Genomic DNA, 13,355 nt, shown 5'->3' with positions numbered 1-13,355 from the left:
TGCCCCGGTCAGTGATGTCACCAATACAACATGCCCCGGTCAGTGACGTCACCAATACAACATGCCCCGGTCAGTGATGTCACCAATACAACATGCCCCGGTCAGTGACATCACCAATACAACATGCCCCGGTCAGTGACGTCACCAATACAACATGCCCCGGTCAGTGACGTCACCAATACAACATGCCCCGGTCAGTGACATCACCAATACAACATGCCCCGGTCAGTGACGTCACCAATACAACATGCCCCGGTCAGTGACGTCACCAATACAACATGCCCCGGTCAGTGACGTCACCAATACAACATGCCCCGGTCAGTGACGTCACCAATACAACATGCCCCGGTCAGTGACGTCACCAATACAACATGCCCCGGTCAGTGATGTCACCAATACAACATGCCCCGGTCAGTGACATCACCGAGTAGCACCGTCCCTTAGTATATTTAGTGGCAGGAGGCAGCAGAGCTGTCAGACAGAGGGGAGTCTTCATTGGGAGCGGAGCTTTTCTTTCCGAGTCAGCGGTGACAGCGAGCATCGTGATTGATGATGGATCTACACCGGGGGGACATTTTGCTTTAGTTTTCCTTTTTTAATAAAGGACTTGTCAAAAACTGCCTGCTGTCTATTTAACAGAATACTTTTTTGGGGTGAATAATTAGGGGTACCATGTACCCCATACTCATTCACATGGGGTGAGGGATCTGAGGGCCCCCTTGTTACATTTTGTAAGTCCTCTGCCCGCAAACCCCCACAGCATCTAGCCTGGGTTGTGGGGAACAGTCCCTTGTACCCATCAACATGGACAAGGTGCTATGAGGGAGCAAAGCCCCCCCCTGCCCCAGAACATCCACTCCATGTTATGGGCATGTGGCCTGGTATGTTTCAGGATGGGGGGGTCACTTGCTCATCACCCCCATTCCTGACCTGCTGGGCTGCATGCTCAGATAGGAGTCTGGTATGCATTTCTTTCATTTTGGCAAGGGGTCCCCCTCAAAATCCATACTAGACCCCCCTAAAGGGGGAATCCTATGCTATTTTCTTCATATTTCATTGCCGGTAATTCGTTTTTTTATATTTATCGGTTGGTTAGGACATGGTGGCCGCTCGCTCCCTAGCAACCATGTTGTTTACTGGTTGTTAAGGATGCCAGTGGCCGCCCACTCTTTACCAAGCAGTACACATTTCCTGAATGCCGCATGTCTCCACCACTAATTAATGACCGCATGCATTTCATTCTTTATTTCCTTCTGTGAATGTAACGCCTGTTCATGCGGTATTTACTGAGCGTGTTCAGTGTTTGTGGTCAATACCGCAACACGGGATAGGAAATGGACAGTTTCAGGATGGCATGCGGTATTTAGGGGAAATGTACCCACATATCACATGTGATCTGCTTCTGTGAAGGGAGACGATGTGTGGATTTTGTGTGTGATGTCACAATCATAAATCTTACATTTTACAGATGATATTTTCTCTCATTTCCTTGATTTAGAGTGGAGATCCAATCGATATAGAATTTGAGGTGAAAGCAGAAGAAGAAGAGGCGTATGTGAGGGATGATCAGCAGTCTATGGAGGAGGATGGAATAACGGGGACATTTATAGAGGAGGACACTCCTACAGAGATCAGCACAGGTGGGTCATGAACACTAAATCCATTCCTCCACCCATACTGCTCACTGATTGGTCCAGAGTAGGGCGGGGACTGGGTGATATCAGCCTGTAATCCCCTGGTCACTTTCCTGAGCTGTGTTCCCCGTCCTGTATTCCTGGATTTCTCTCGGATAATCTTCCTTCTCTGTGCTGCAGACACAATTTATGTATCTAGACTGGATTTATGGAGGTTCTGCCGTTCAGCTGGCAGCAAAATGTTCATTTTCACCATAGATGTTCCATCTAGTTGAACCATTAAAAATAAAAGCTATAATTCTACACCCACAGCTCATCCACCAGAAGGCAAAAACCCAGCAAAGCACAATCCAATCTGCTCCTGCAGGGTAAAAAATTCCTTCCTGATCCCCCCGAGAGGCAATCGGATATTCCCTGGATCAACTTTCCCTATAAATGTTATATCCAGTTATATTCTGTGTATCCAAGAAAGAATCCAGGACTTTATTAAAGAAACCTCCCCTTATGTATTATACATGGAGATCATATCCCCCCTTATGTATTATACATGGAGATCATATCCCCCTTATGTATTATACATGGAGATCATACCCCCCCTTATGTATTATACATGAAGATCATATCCCCCCTTATGTATTATACATGGAGATCATATCCCCCTTATGTAATATACATGGAGATCATACCCCCCCTTATGTATTATACATGGAGATCATATCCCCCCCTTATGTATTATACATGGAGATCATATCCTCCTTATGTATTATACATGGAGATCATATCCCCCCTTATGTATTATACATGGAGATCATATCCCCCCTTATGTATTATACATGGAGATCATATCCCCCCTTATGTATTATACATGGAGATCATATCCCCCCTTATGTATTATACATGGAGATCATATCCCCCCCTTATGTATTATACATGGAGATCATATCCCCCTTATGTATTATACATGGAGATAATATCCTCCTTATGTATTATACATGGAGATCATATCCCCCCTTATGTATTATACATGGAGATCATATCCCCCCTTATGTATTATACATGGAGATCATATCCCCCCTTATGTATTATACATGGAGATCATATCCTCCTTATGTATTATACATGGAGATCATATCCCCCCTTATGTATTATACATGGAGATCATATCCCCCCTTATGTATTATACATGGAGATCATATCCCCCCTTATGTATTATACATGGAGATCATATCCCCCCCTTATGTATTATACATGGAGATCATATCCCCCTTATGTATTATACATGGAGATAATATCCTCCTTATGTATTATACATGGAGATCATATCCCCCCTTATGTATTATACATGGAGATCATATCCCCCCCTTATGTATTATACATGGTGATCATATCCCCCTTATGTATTATACATGGAGATCATATCCCCCTTATGTATTATACATGGAGATCATATCCCCCCTTATGTATTATACATGGAGATCATATCCCCCTTATGTATTATACAAGGAGATCATATCCCCCTTATGTATTATACATGGAGATCATATCCCCCCTTATGTATTATACATGGTGATCATATCCCCCCTTATGTATTATACATGGTGATCATACTCCCCCTTATGTATTATACATGGAGATCATATCCCCCCTTATGTATTATACATGGAGATCATATCCCGCCTTATGTATTATACATGGAGATCATATCCCCCCTTATGTATTATACATGGAGATCATATCCCCCCTTATGTATTATACATGGAGATCATATCCCACCTTATGTATTATACATGGAGATCATATCCCCCCTTATGTATTATACATGGAGATCATATCCCCCTTATGTATTATACATGGAGATCATATCCCCCCTTATGTATTATACATGGAGATCATATCCCCCCTTATGTATTATACATGGAGATCATACCCCCCTTATGTATTATACAAGGTGATCATATCCCCCCTTATGTATTATACATGGAGATCATATCCGTCCTTATGTATTATACATGGAGATCATATCCCCCCCCTTATGTATTATACATGGAGATCATATCCCCCCTTATGTATTATACATGGAGATCATATCCCCCTTATGTATTATACATGGAGATCATATCCCCCTTATGTATTATACATGGTGATCATATCCCCCCTTATGTATTATACATGGAGATCATATCCCCCCTTATGTATTATACATGGAGATCATATCCCCCCTTATGTATTATACATGGAGATCATATCCCCCCTTATGTATTATACATGGAGATCATATCCCCCTTATGTATTATACATGGAGATCATATCCCCCTTATGTATTATACATGGAGATCATATCCCCCCCTTATGTATTATACATGGTGATCATATCCCTCCTTATGTATTATACATGGAGATCATATCCCCCCTTATGTATTATACATGGAGATCATATCCCCCCCTTATGTATTATACATGGAGATCATATCCCCCTTTTGTATTATACATGGAGATAATATCCCCCCTTATGTATTATACATGGAGATCATATCCCCCCCTTATGTATTATACATGGAGATCATATCCCCCCTTATGTATTATACATGGAGATCATATCCCCCCCTTATGTATTATACATGGTGATCATATCCCCCTTATGTATTATACATGGAGATCATATCCCCCTTATGTATTATACAGGGAGATCATATCCCCCCTTATGTATTATACATGGAGATCATATCTCCCCTTATGTATTATACATGGAGATCATATCCCCCCCTTATGTATTATACATGGAGATCATATCCCCCCTTATGTATTATACATGGAGATCATATCCCCCCTTATGTATTATACATGGAGATCATATCCCCCCTTATGTATTATACATGGAGATCATATCCCCCCCTTATGTATTATACATGGAGATCATATCCCCCTTATGTATTATACATGGAGATCATATCCCCCTTATGTATTATACATGGAGATCATATCCCCCCTTATGTATTATACATGGAGATCATATCCCCCTTTGGGATTTTTAATATCAGACCTGATATTGTTTATAAATATATTAATAAGTTGGGGTCCCAACACTGAACCTTGGTGTCCCCCACTAATAACACTGAACCTTGGGGTACCCCACTAACCCCTTCCATATCGGGCACTTCTACCCCCTTCCTGTCCAGGCCAATTTTTAAGGTTTCAGCGCTCTCACACTTTGAATGACAATACAATACTGTACCAAAACTAAAATTTAGGGGTATCTGTACTGTTCTTACATTTGGGGGATATCTGTACCGTCCTGACATTTGGGGGATATCTGTACCGTCCTGACATTTGGGGGATATCTGTACCGTCCTGACATTTGGGGGATATCTGTACCGTCCTGACATTTGGGGGGATATCTGTACCGTCCTGACATTTGGGGGGATATCTGTACCGTCCTGACATTTGGGGGGATATCTGTACCGTCCTGACATTTGGGGGGATATCTGTACCGTCCTGACATTTGGGGGATATCTGTACCGTCCTGACATTTGGGGGATATCTGTACCGTCCTGACATTTGGGGGGATATCTGTACCGTCCTGACATTTGGGGGATATCTGTACCGTCCTGACATTTGGGGGGATATCTGTACCGTCCTGACATTTGGGGGATATCTGTACCGTCCTGACATTTGGGGGATATCTGTACCGTCCTGACATTTGGGGGATATCTGTACCGTCCTGACATTTGGGGGGATATCTGTACCGTCCTGACATTTGGGGGGATATCTGTACCGTCCTGACATTTGGGGGGATATCTGTACCGTCCTGACATTTGGGGGGATATCTGTACCGTCCTGACATTTGGGGGGATATCTGTACCGTCCTGGCATTTGGGGGATATCTTTACCGTCCTGACATTTGGGGGATATCTGTACCGTCCTGACATTTGGGGGATATCTGTACCGTTCTGACATTTGGGGGATATCTGTACCGTCCTGACATTTGGGGGATATCTGTACCGTCCTGACATTTGGGGGATATCTGTCCTGTCCTGACATTTGGGGGATATCTGTACCTTCCTGACATTTGGGGGATATCTGTACCGTCCTGACATTTGGGGGATATCTGTACCGTCCTGACATTTGGGGGATATCTGTACCGTCCTGACATTTGGGGGATATCTGTACCGTCCTGACATTTGGGGGATATCTGTACCGTCCTGACATTTGGGGGATATCTGTACCGTCCTGACATTTGGGGGATATCTGTACCGTCCTGACTTTTGGGGGATATCTGTACTGTCCTGACATTTGGGGGATATCTGTACTGTTCTGACATTGTTGGACCTCAAGAAATTAGATTGGCTGTCAGTATTTCTGGATTGATCAATTTTCAGATATATCCCATAGTTTGTGAACTGTATAACTTCCCTACAGACTAAATCATAAATCCTAATTTGGGTTATTTTCACCAAAGACATGTAGCAGAATACATCTCGGCCTAAATTTATGAAGAACAATTATTTATTTGCAAACTTTTATAACGGAAACAAAGAAAAACATATCTTTATTTAAAAATGTGTGTTCTTTTTTTGGGAAGAAAATGAAGCCATCCATTGTATACAATTGTCATGTGACCTACAGTGATTGGTCACAGCAGGTCACATGGTACTGACAATGGGGCCGGTACACAGATCTGTCATTGGCCGTGTCCGAGGTACGTGGTTGGTGACAGATCACGCTGCTGCACGGCTCTGCGGGCGTGCAAATTGCGCAAGCCTGGAAAGACGCCATATGGCCTCCACCCGGAGGGACGAGGTGCTAACCGGGCCACCATCTGGCCATAGACCGAGTGGGAACCGGCTAAAAACACTGAACCTTGGGGTACCCCACTAATAACACTGAACCTTGGGGTACACCACTAACAATGAGCCTTGGGGTACACCACTGATGACACTGAACCTTGGGGTACACCACTGATGACACTGAACCTTGGGGTACACCACTGATGACACTGAGCCTTGGGGTACCCCACTAATAACAATGAACCCTCGGGTACACCAAAAAATAACAATGAACCTTGGGGTACACCACTGACACCCCCAGACCAGAGTATGATTCATTAACCACTACTCTCTGAATACAATTTTTCCAGCCTGTAGACTTTACCTTACACATTAGCCGTGTGTGGGGAACTGTGTCCAAGTATACCACGTCCACCGCCACCCCTCTGTCCAAGTATACCACGTCCACCGCCACCCCTCTGTCCAAGTATACCACGTCCACCGCCACCCCTCTGTCCAAGTATACCACGTCCACCGCCACCCCTCTGTCCAAGTATACCATGTCCACCACCACCTCTCTGTTCAAGTACACCACGTCCACAGCCACCCCTCTTTCCAAGTACACCACGTCCGCCGCCCATCTGTCCAAGTATACCACGTCCACCGCCAGCTCTCTGTTCAAGTACACCACGTCCACAGCCACCCCTTTGTCCAAGTATACCACGTCAACCGCCACTCCTCTGTCCAAGTATACCACGTCCACCGCCACCCCTCTGTCCAAGTATACCACGTCCACCGCCACCCCTCTGTCCAAGTGTACCACGTCCACCGCCACCCCTCTGTCCAAGTGTACCACGTCCACCGCCACCCCTCTGTCCAAGTGTACCACGTCCACAGCTACCCCTCTGTCCAAGTATACCACGTCCACCGCCACCCCTCTGTCCAAGTATACCACGTCCACCGCCACCCCTCTGTCCAAGTATACCACGTCCACCGCCACCCCTCTGTCCAAGTATACCACGTCCACAGCCACCCCTCTGTCCAAGTATACAACGTCCACAGCCACCCCTCTGTCCAAGTATACCACGTCCACCGCCACCCCTCTATCCAAGTATACCACGTCCACCGCCACCCCTCTGTCCAAGTATACCACGTCCACCGCCACCCCTCTGTCTAAGTATACCACGTCCACCTCCATCCCTCTTTCCGAGTACACCACATCCTGACCCCTGCACTATATACTCCATGTTGTACATTACATCCTCCTGACCCCTGCACTATATACTCTATGTTGTACATTACATACTCCTGACCCCTGCACTATATACTCTATGTTGTACATTACATACTCCTGACCCCTGCACTGTATACTCTATGTTGTACATTACATTCTCCTGACCCCTGCACTATATCCTCTATGTTGTACATTACATACTCCTGACCCCTGCACTATATACTCTATGTTGTACATTACATACTCCTGACCCCTGCACTATATACTCTATGTTGTACATTACATACTCCTGGCCACTGCACTATATACTCTGTTGTACATTACATACTCCTGACTTCTGCTCTCCCCCCTCCCCCCATTGCTATATATACACATAATATGGATTCTCTTTTGTTCCCTCCATTTTCTACCAGCTGGACATTTTATATCGGATGATGTGATTGGAGCACAGACTTTTACATGGTGATAATAATGTGATAATTTTCTCCAACTTTGGACCCTTAAACAGAAAGTGATAATGAGGGAGGAGTCAATACCCCAATGATGGTGGTCTTCAGGATCAGTCCAGTCTTCATCTTGGTTGTTCTCCCCCCATCCTCACTCTCTGACCTCTGGTGGGGCTCAGCCCCGCTGTTCTTCATGACTAAATCATGGACTAAATAAGGAAGTGCAGTACTTCTTGTGTTGGGAAGATTGCGATGAGTGATAGAGGGGGTGGGGACCCTCGTCCTATAATCCCCTCATCATTGTCCCTCCTATAAAAGACAGTTCTGGTTGTTTCCTCACTCTCTGACTAAGGTCCATGAATAAAGAAATGACCTGGTAGGAGATCAGAGGAGCCATTTCCTAGTTCCCTTGAGGGTGGAATTGTAAGCTCCTCAGAGACCAAGCTGCCTGATGTGGGCGGAGTCCTGGTTTGGGGGAACCAATCAGCTCCTGTCTAGTAATCCTCTTTGTCTTTGTATTTTAGTCCATGGCCGGGAGATGAGGAAAACCTCCGAGGATTGTCTCACTTTGTCTCCAGACTGGAAAGTAGAAGATGAGGACATCACACAGTATAGTCCAGGAGAAAACCCGGCTCCCTCCAATGTCCATCCGGCACCACCCAGTGTAGATGGACCATCGGATTCCTCGTATCCTGAGGAACCTCAGACTGTGCGGGACCGGGCCGGCCTTCCAACAGGGAAGAGCTTCTCCTGTACTGAGTGCGGGAAGAGGTTCCGTTCTACATACCATCTTAATGTGCATAAAAGATCTCACACAGGGGAAAAGCCGAATTCCTGTCCTGTGTGCTGGAAATGTTTTTCATTGAAGTCCAATTTTCACACACATCAGAGAACCCACACGGGGGAAAAGCCACATTCCTGTCCTGAGTGTGTGAAATGTTTTTCAGAGAAGTCCCATCTTTCCAGTCATCAGCAATCTCACACAGGGGAGAAGCTGTATTCCTGTCCTGAGTGCAGGAAATGTTTTTCAGAGAAGTCCAATCTTCACACACATCAGAGATCTCACACAGGGGAGAAACCATATTCCTGTCCTGAGTGCGGGAAATTTTTTTTAGATAGGTCCAGTCTTTCTGAACATCAGAGATCTCACACAGGAGAGAAGCCGTATTCCTGTTCTGAGTGCGGAAAATGTTTTTCAGGCAAGTCCACTCTTAATATGCATCAGAGATCTCACACGGGGGAGAAGCCATATTCCTGTCCTGAGTGTGGGAAATGTTTTTCACAGAAGTCCCATCTTTATACACATCAGAGATCTCACACAGGGGAAAAGCCATATTCCTGTCCTGAGTGTGGGAAATGTTTTTCACAGAAGTGCAATCTTTTCGCACATCAGAGATGTCACACGGGGGAGAAGCCATATTCCTGTGTTGAGTGCGGGAAATGTTTTTCAGGTAAGTCCAGTCTTCATAAACATCAGAGATCTCATACGGGGGAGAAGCCGTATTCCTGTTTTGAGTGCGGGAAATGTTTTAAACAGAAGTCCCATCTTTGCAGTCATCAGAAGTCTCACACGAGAGATGATGTATTCTTGTCCTGAGTGCAGGAATTGTTTTTCACAGAAGTACAATCTTTCCAGACATCAAAGATCTCACACGGGCAGAAGCCATATTCCTGTCCTAAGTGTGGGAAATGTTTTTGAGCTAAGACCAATCTTTCCATTCATCAGAGATCTCACACGAGTGAGAAGCCACTTTCCTGTCCTGAGTGCGGGAAATTTTTTTCACAAAAGTCCAGTCTTTAAAACCATCAGAGATCTCACATGCAGAAGAAGCTACTTTCCTGTCCTGTTTGTGCAAAATGTTTTTCACGGAAGTTCAATCTTTACACACATCAGAGATGTCACACGGGAGAAGCCATATTCCTGTCCTGTGTATGGGAAATGTTTTTCACAAAAGTCTGATCTTTACAGACATTAGAGATCTCACATGGGGGAGAAGCTGTATTCTTTTTTTGTGTGCGGGAAATTTTTTTTTTTAGAAATCTGATCTTTCCAAACATCAGACATCTCACACAGGGAGAAGCCATACTCCTGAGTGTGGGAAATGTTTTTCATATACAGGTGAAACTTAAAAAATGAGAATATGGTGCAAAAGTTCATTTATTTCAGTGCAGCAACTTAAAAGGTGAAACTAATATATGAGATAGACTCATTACACGCAAAGCAAGATAGTTCAAGCCGTGATTTGTCATCATTGTGATGATTATGGCTTACAGCTCATGAAAACCCCAAATCCACAATCTCAGAAAATGAGAATATTGTGAAAAGGTGGAATAATCTCGGCTCAAAGTGTCCCACTCTAATCAGATAATTATGCCATAACACCTGCAAAGGGTTCCTGAGCCTTTAAATGGTCTCAGTCTGGTTCAGTAGGAATCACAATCATGGGAAAGACTCCTGACCTGACACCATCACTGACACCCTCCATAAGGAGGGAAAGCCTCAAAAGGGAATTGCAGAAGAAGTTGGATGTTCCCAAAGTGTATCAAAGCACATTAATAGAAAGTTATGTGGAAGGGAAAAGTGTGGAAGAAAAAGGTGCACAAGCAGCAGGGATGACCGCAGCCTGGAGAGGATTGTCAGGAAAAGGCCATTCAAAAGTGTTGGGGACTTTCACAAGGAATGGACTGAGGCTGGAGTCAGTGCATCAAGAGCCACCACACGCAGACAGATCCTGGACATGGGCTTCAAATGTCGTATTCCTCTTGTCAAGCCGCTCCTGAACAAAAAACAACGTCAGAAGCGTCTTACCTGGGCTAAAGAAAAACAGACCTGGCCTGCTGCTCAGTGGTCCAAAGTCCTCTTTTCTGATGAGAGCAACTTTTGCATGTCATTTGGAAACCAAGGACCCCGAGTATGGAGGAAGAATGGATAGGCCCAAGGCCCCGGAGAATGGAGAGGCACAAGGCCCCCGAGTATGGGGAAAGAATGGAGAGGCACAAGGACCCCGAGTATGGAGGAAGAATGGAGAGGCACAAGGACCCCGAGTATGGAGGAAGAATGGAGAGGCACAAGGACCCAGAGTATGGAGGAAGAATGGAGAGGCACAAGGACCCAGAGAATGGAGAGGCCCAAGGACCCCGAGTATAGAGGAAGAATGGAGAGGCCCAAGGACCCTGAGTATGGAGGAAGAATGGAGAGGCCCGAGGACACCGAGTATGGAGGAAGAATGGAGAGGCACAAGGACCCCGAGTATGGAGGAAGAATGGAGAGGCCCAAGGACCCCGAGTATGGAGGAAGAATGGAGAGGCCCAAGGACCCCGAGTATGGAGGAAGAATGGAGAGGCCCGAGGACCCCGAGTATGAAGGGAGAATGGAGAGGCACGAGGACCCCGAGTATGGAGGAGGAATGGAGAGGCCCAAGGACCCCGAGTATGGAGGAAGAATGGAGAGGCACAAGGACCCCGAGTATGGAGGAGGAATGGAGAGGCCCGAGGACCCCGAGTATGGAGGAAGAATGGAGAGGCCCGAGGACACCGAGTATGGAGGAAGAATGGAGAGGCCCGAGTACACCGAGTATGGAGGAAGAATGGAGAGGCCCAAGGACCCCGAGTATGGAGGAAGAATGGAGAGGCACACACTGCAAGATGCTTGAAGTCCAGTGTGAAGTTTCCACAGTCTGTGTTGATTTGGGGAGCCATGTCATCTGCTGGTGTTGGTCCACTGTGCTTCATTAAGTCCGGGGTCAATGCAGCCGTCTACCAGGAGATTTTGGAGCACTTCATGCTTCCTTCCGCAGACAAGCTTTATGGTGAGGCTGACTTCATTTTCCAGCAGGACTTGGCTCCGCCCACACTGCCAAAAGCACCAAAACCTGGTTCAATGACTGTGGGATTACTGTGCTTGTTTGGCCAGCAAACTCGCCTGACCTGAACCGCATAGAGAATCTATGGGGCATTGCCAAGAGAAAGATGAGAGACATGAGACCGAACAATGCAGAAGAGCTGAAGGCCGCTATTGAAGCATCCTGGTCTTCCATAACACCTCAGCAGTGCCACAGGCTGATAGCTTCCATGCCACGCCGCATTGAGGCAGTAATTGCTGCAAAAGGGGCCCAAACCAAGTACTGAGTACATATGCAGCTTCTACTTTTCAGAGGTCCGATATTGTTCTATGTACAATCCGTGTTTTATTGATTGCATGGAATATTCTCATTTTCTGAGATTGTGGATCTGGGGTTTTCATGAGCTGTAAGCCAATAATCATCACAATGATGACAAATCACGGCTTGAACTATCTTGCTTTGCATGGAATGAGTCTCATATATTAGTTTCACCTTTTAAGTTGCTGCACTGAAATAAATGAACTTTTGCACCATATTCTCATTTTTTCAGTTTCACCTGTATACCTCATGGCTGATCTTCATCATGGAAGAAACAGTTCATAAGGAGATCAGAGGCCCCCAAAGACATGGATGAAGTGTGGGACCAGGTTGGCCATTGATGGCAGGAGAAGAATAAAAATGGAGTCCTGCCCTGTGATTAGCTGAGTACATTTTGTGGTGGGAGATTTCACAAACACTTGGAGGTCTATGGAGAACAATGTTGAACGGATGTGACCGGCATTCTCCAGCTGGGAGGAGTTTTGGCCATATTTGATTTCTTATGATCATTGGCTCCATCTAGTGGCCATAATATCATATTGGGCTAGTTTTACTGATGGGGATATTTCAGAAAAATCACCTCATTGTGGCCACTAGATGGAGCCGGCGATCATAGGAAATCACTGTGTTACCTAACATACAGCCAGATGTTGTCACAGCTGGAGGAATGATTGTCTCATTGGTCCAATGAATGTTCTATAAATAGAGCCCTTGGTTTCCTTCATCAGACACAGCTCCATACTAATCCCTGAGGTCACACTCCCGCACCCTGAGGTCACACTCCCGCACCCTGAGGTTTACACTCCCGCACTCTGAGGTCACACTCCCATACTCTGAGGTCACACTCCCGCACTCTGAGGTCACACTCCCGCACTCTGAGACTGGTAAAACTTTATTTTGATGGTATTTATTCACCGCTGGAATTTTTATCTTTTTGCTATATAAATGAAAATGTCCAAAAATTTTGAAATAAAGTGTTTTTCTTATAAAATTTTGCAAATAAATAATCTTTCTTCATAATTCTTGGCAAAAATGTATTAAGATATCTTTTTAGTAAAAAAAAATAAAAAATGTAGAATTTTCCAAATAAAATTTACATTTTTGTTTTTTTGCACCCT

The 13,355-nt window shown here is 45.2% G+C and overlaps 1 protein-coding gene across 1 annotated transcript in view; it reads left to right on the top strand.

Annotated features, from left to right (window-relative positions):
- LOC149436761 (uncharacterized) overlaps positions 1-13,355 on the top strand; it is a 283,632-nt gene that overhangs the window by 214,464 nt on the left and 55,813 nt on the right. Inside the window, 1 exon segment of the mRNA XM_089661484.1 lies at positions 9,193-9,640. Coding sequence (XP_089517610.1) covers positions 9,193-9,640 — 448 coding nt within the window.

The sequence above is a fragment of the Staurois parvus genome, unplaced genomic scaffold (genome assembly GCF_062004578.1).
Source record: "Staurois parvus isolate SC_StPar_1 unplaced genomic scaffold, SC_StPar_1.0 ptg001345l, whole genome shotgun sequence".
Taxonomy (NCBI): Eukaryota; Metazoa; Chordata; class Amphibia; order Anura; family Ranidae; genus Staurois; species Staurois parvus.
Note: the sequence above shows the minus strand (reverse complement) of the source record. Positions and strands in the feature narration are given on the sequence as shown.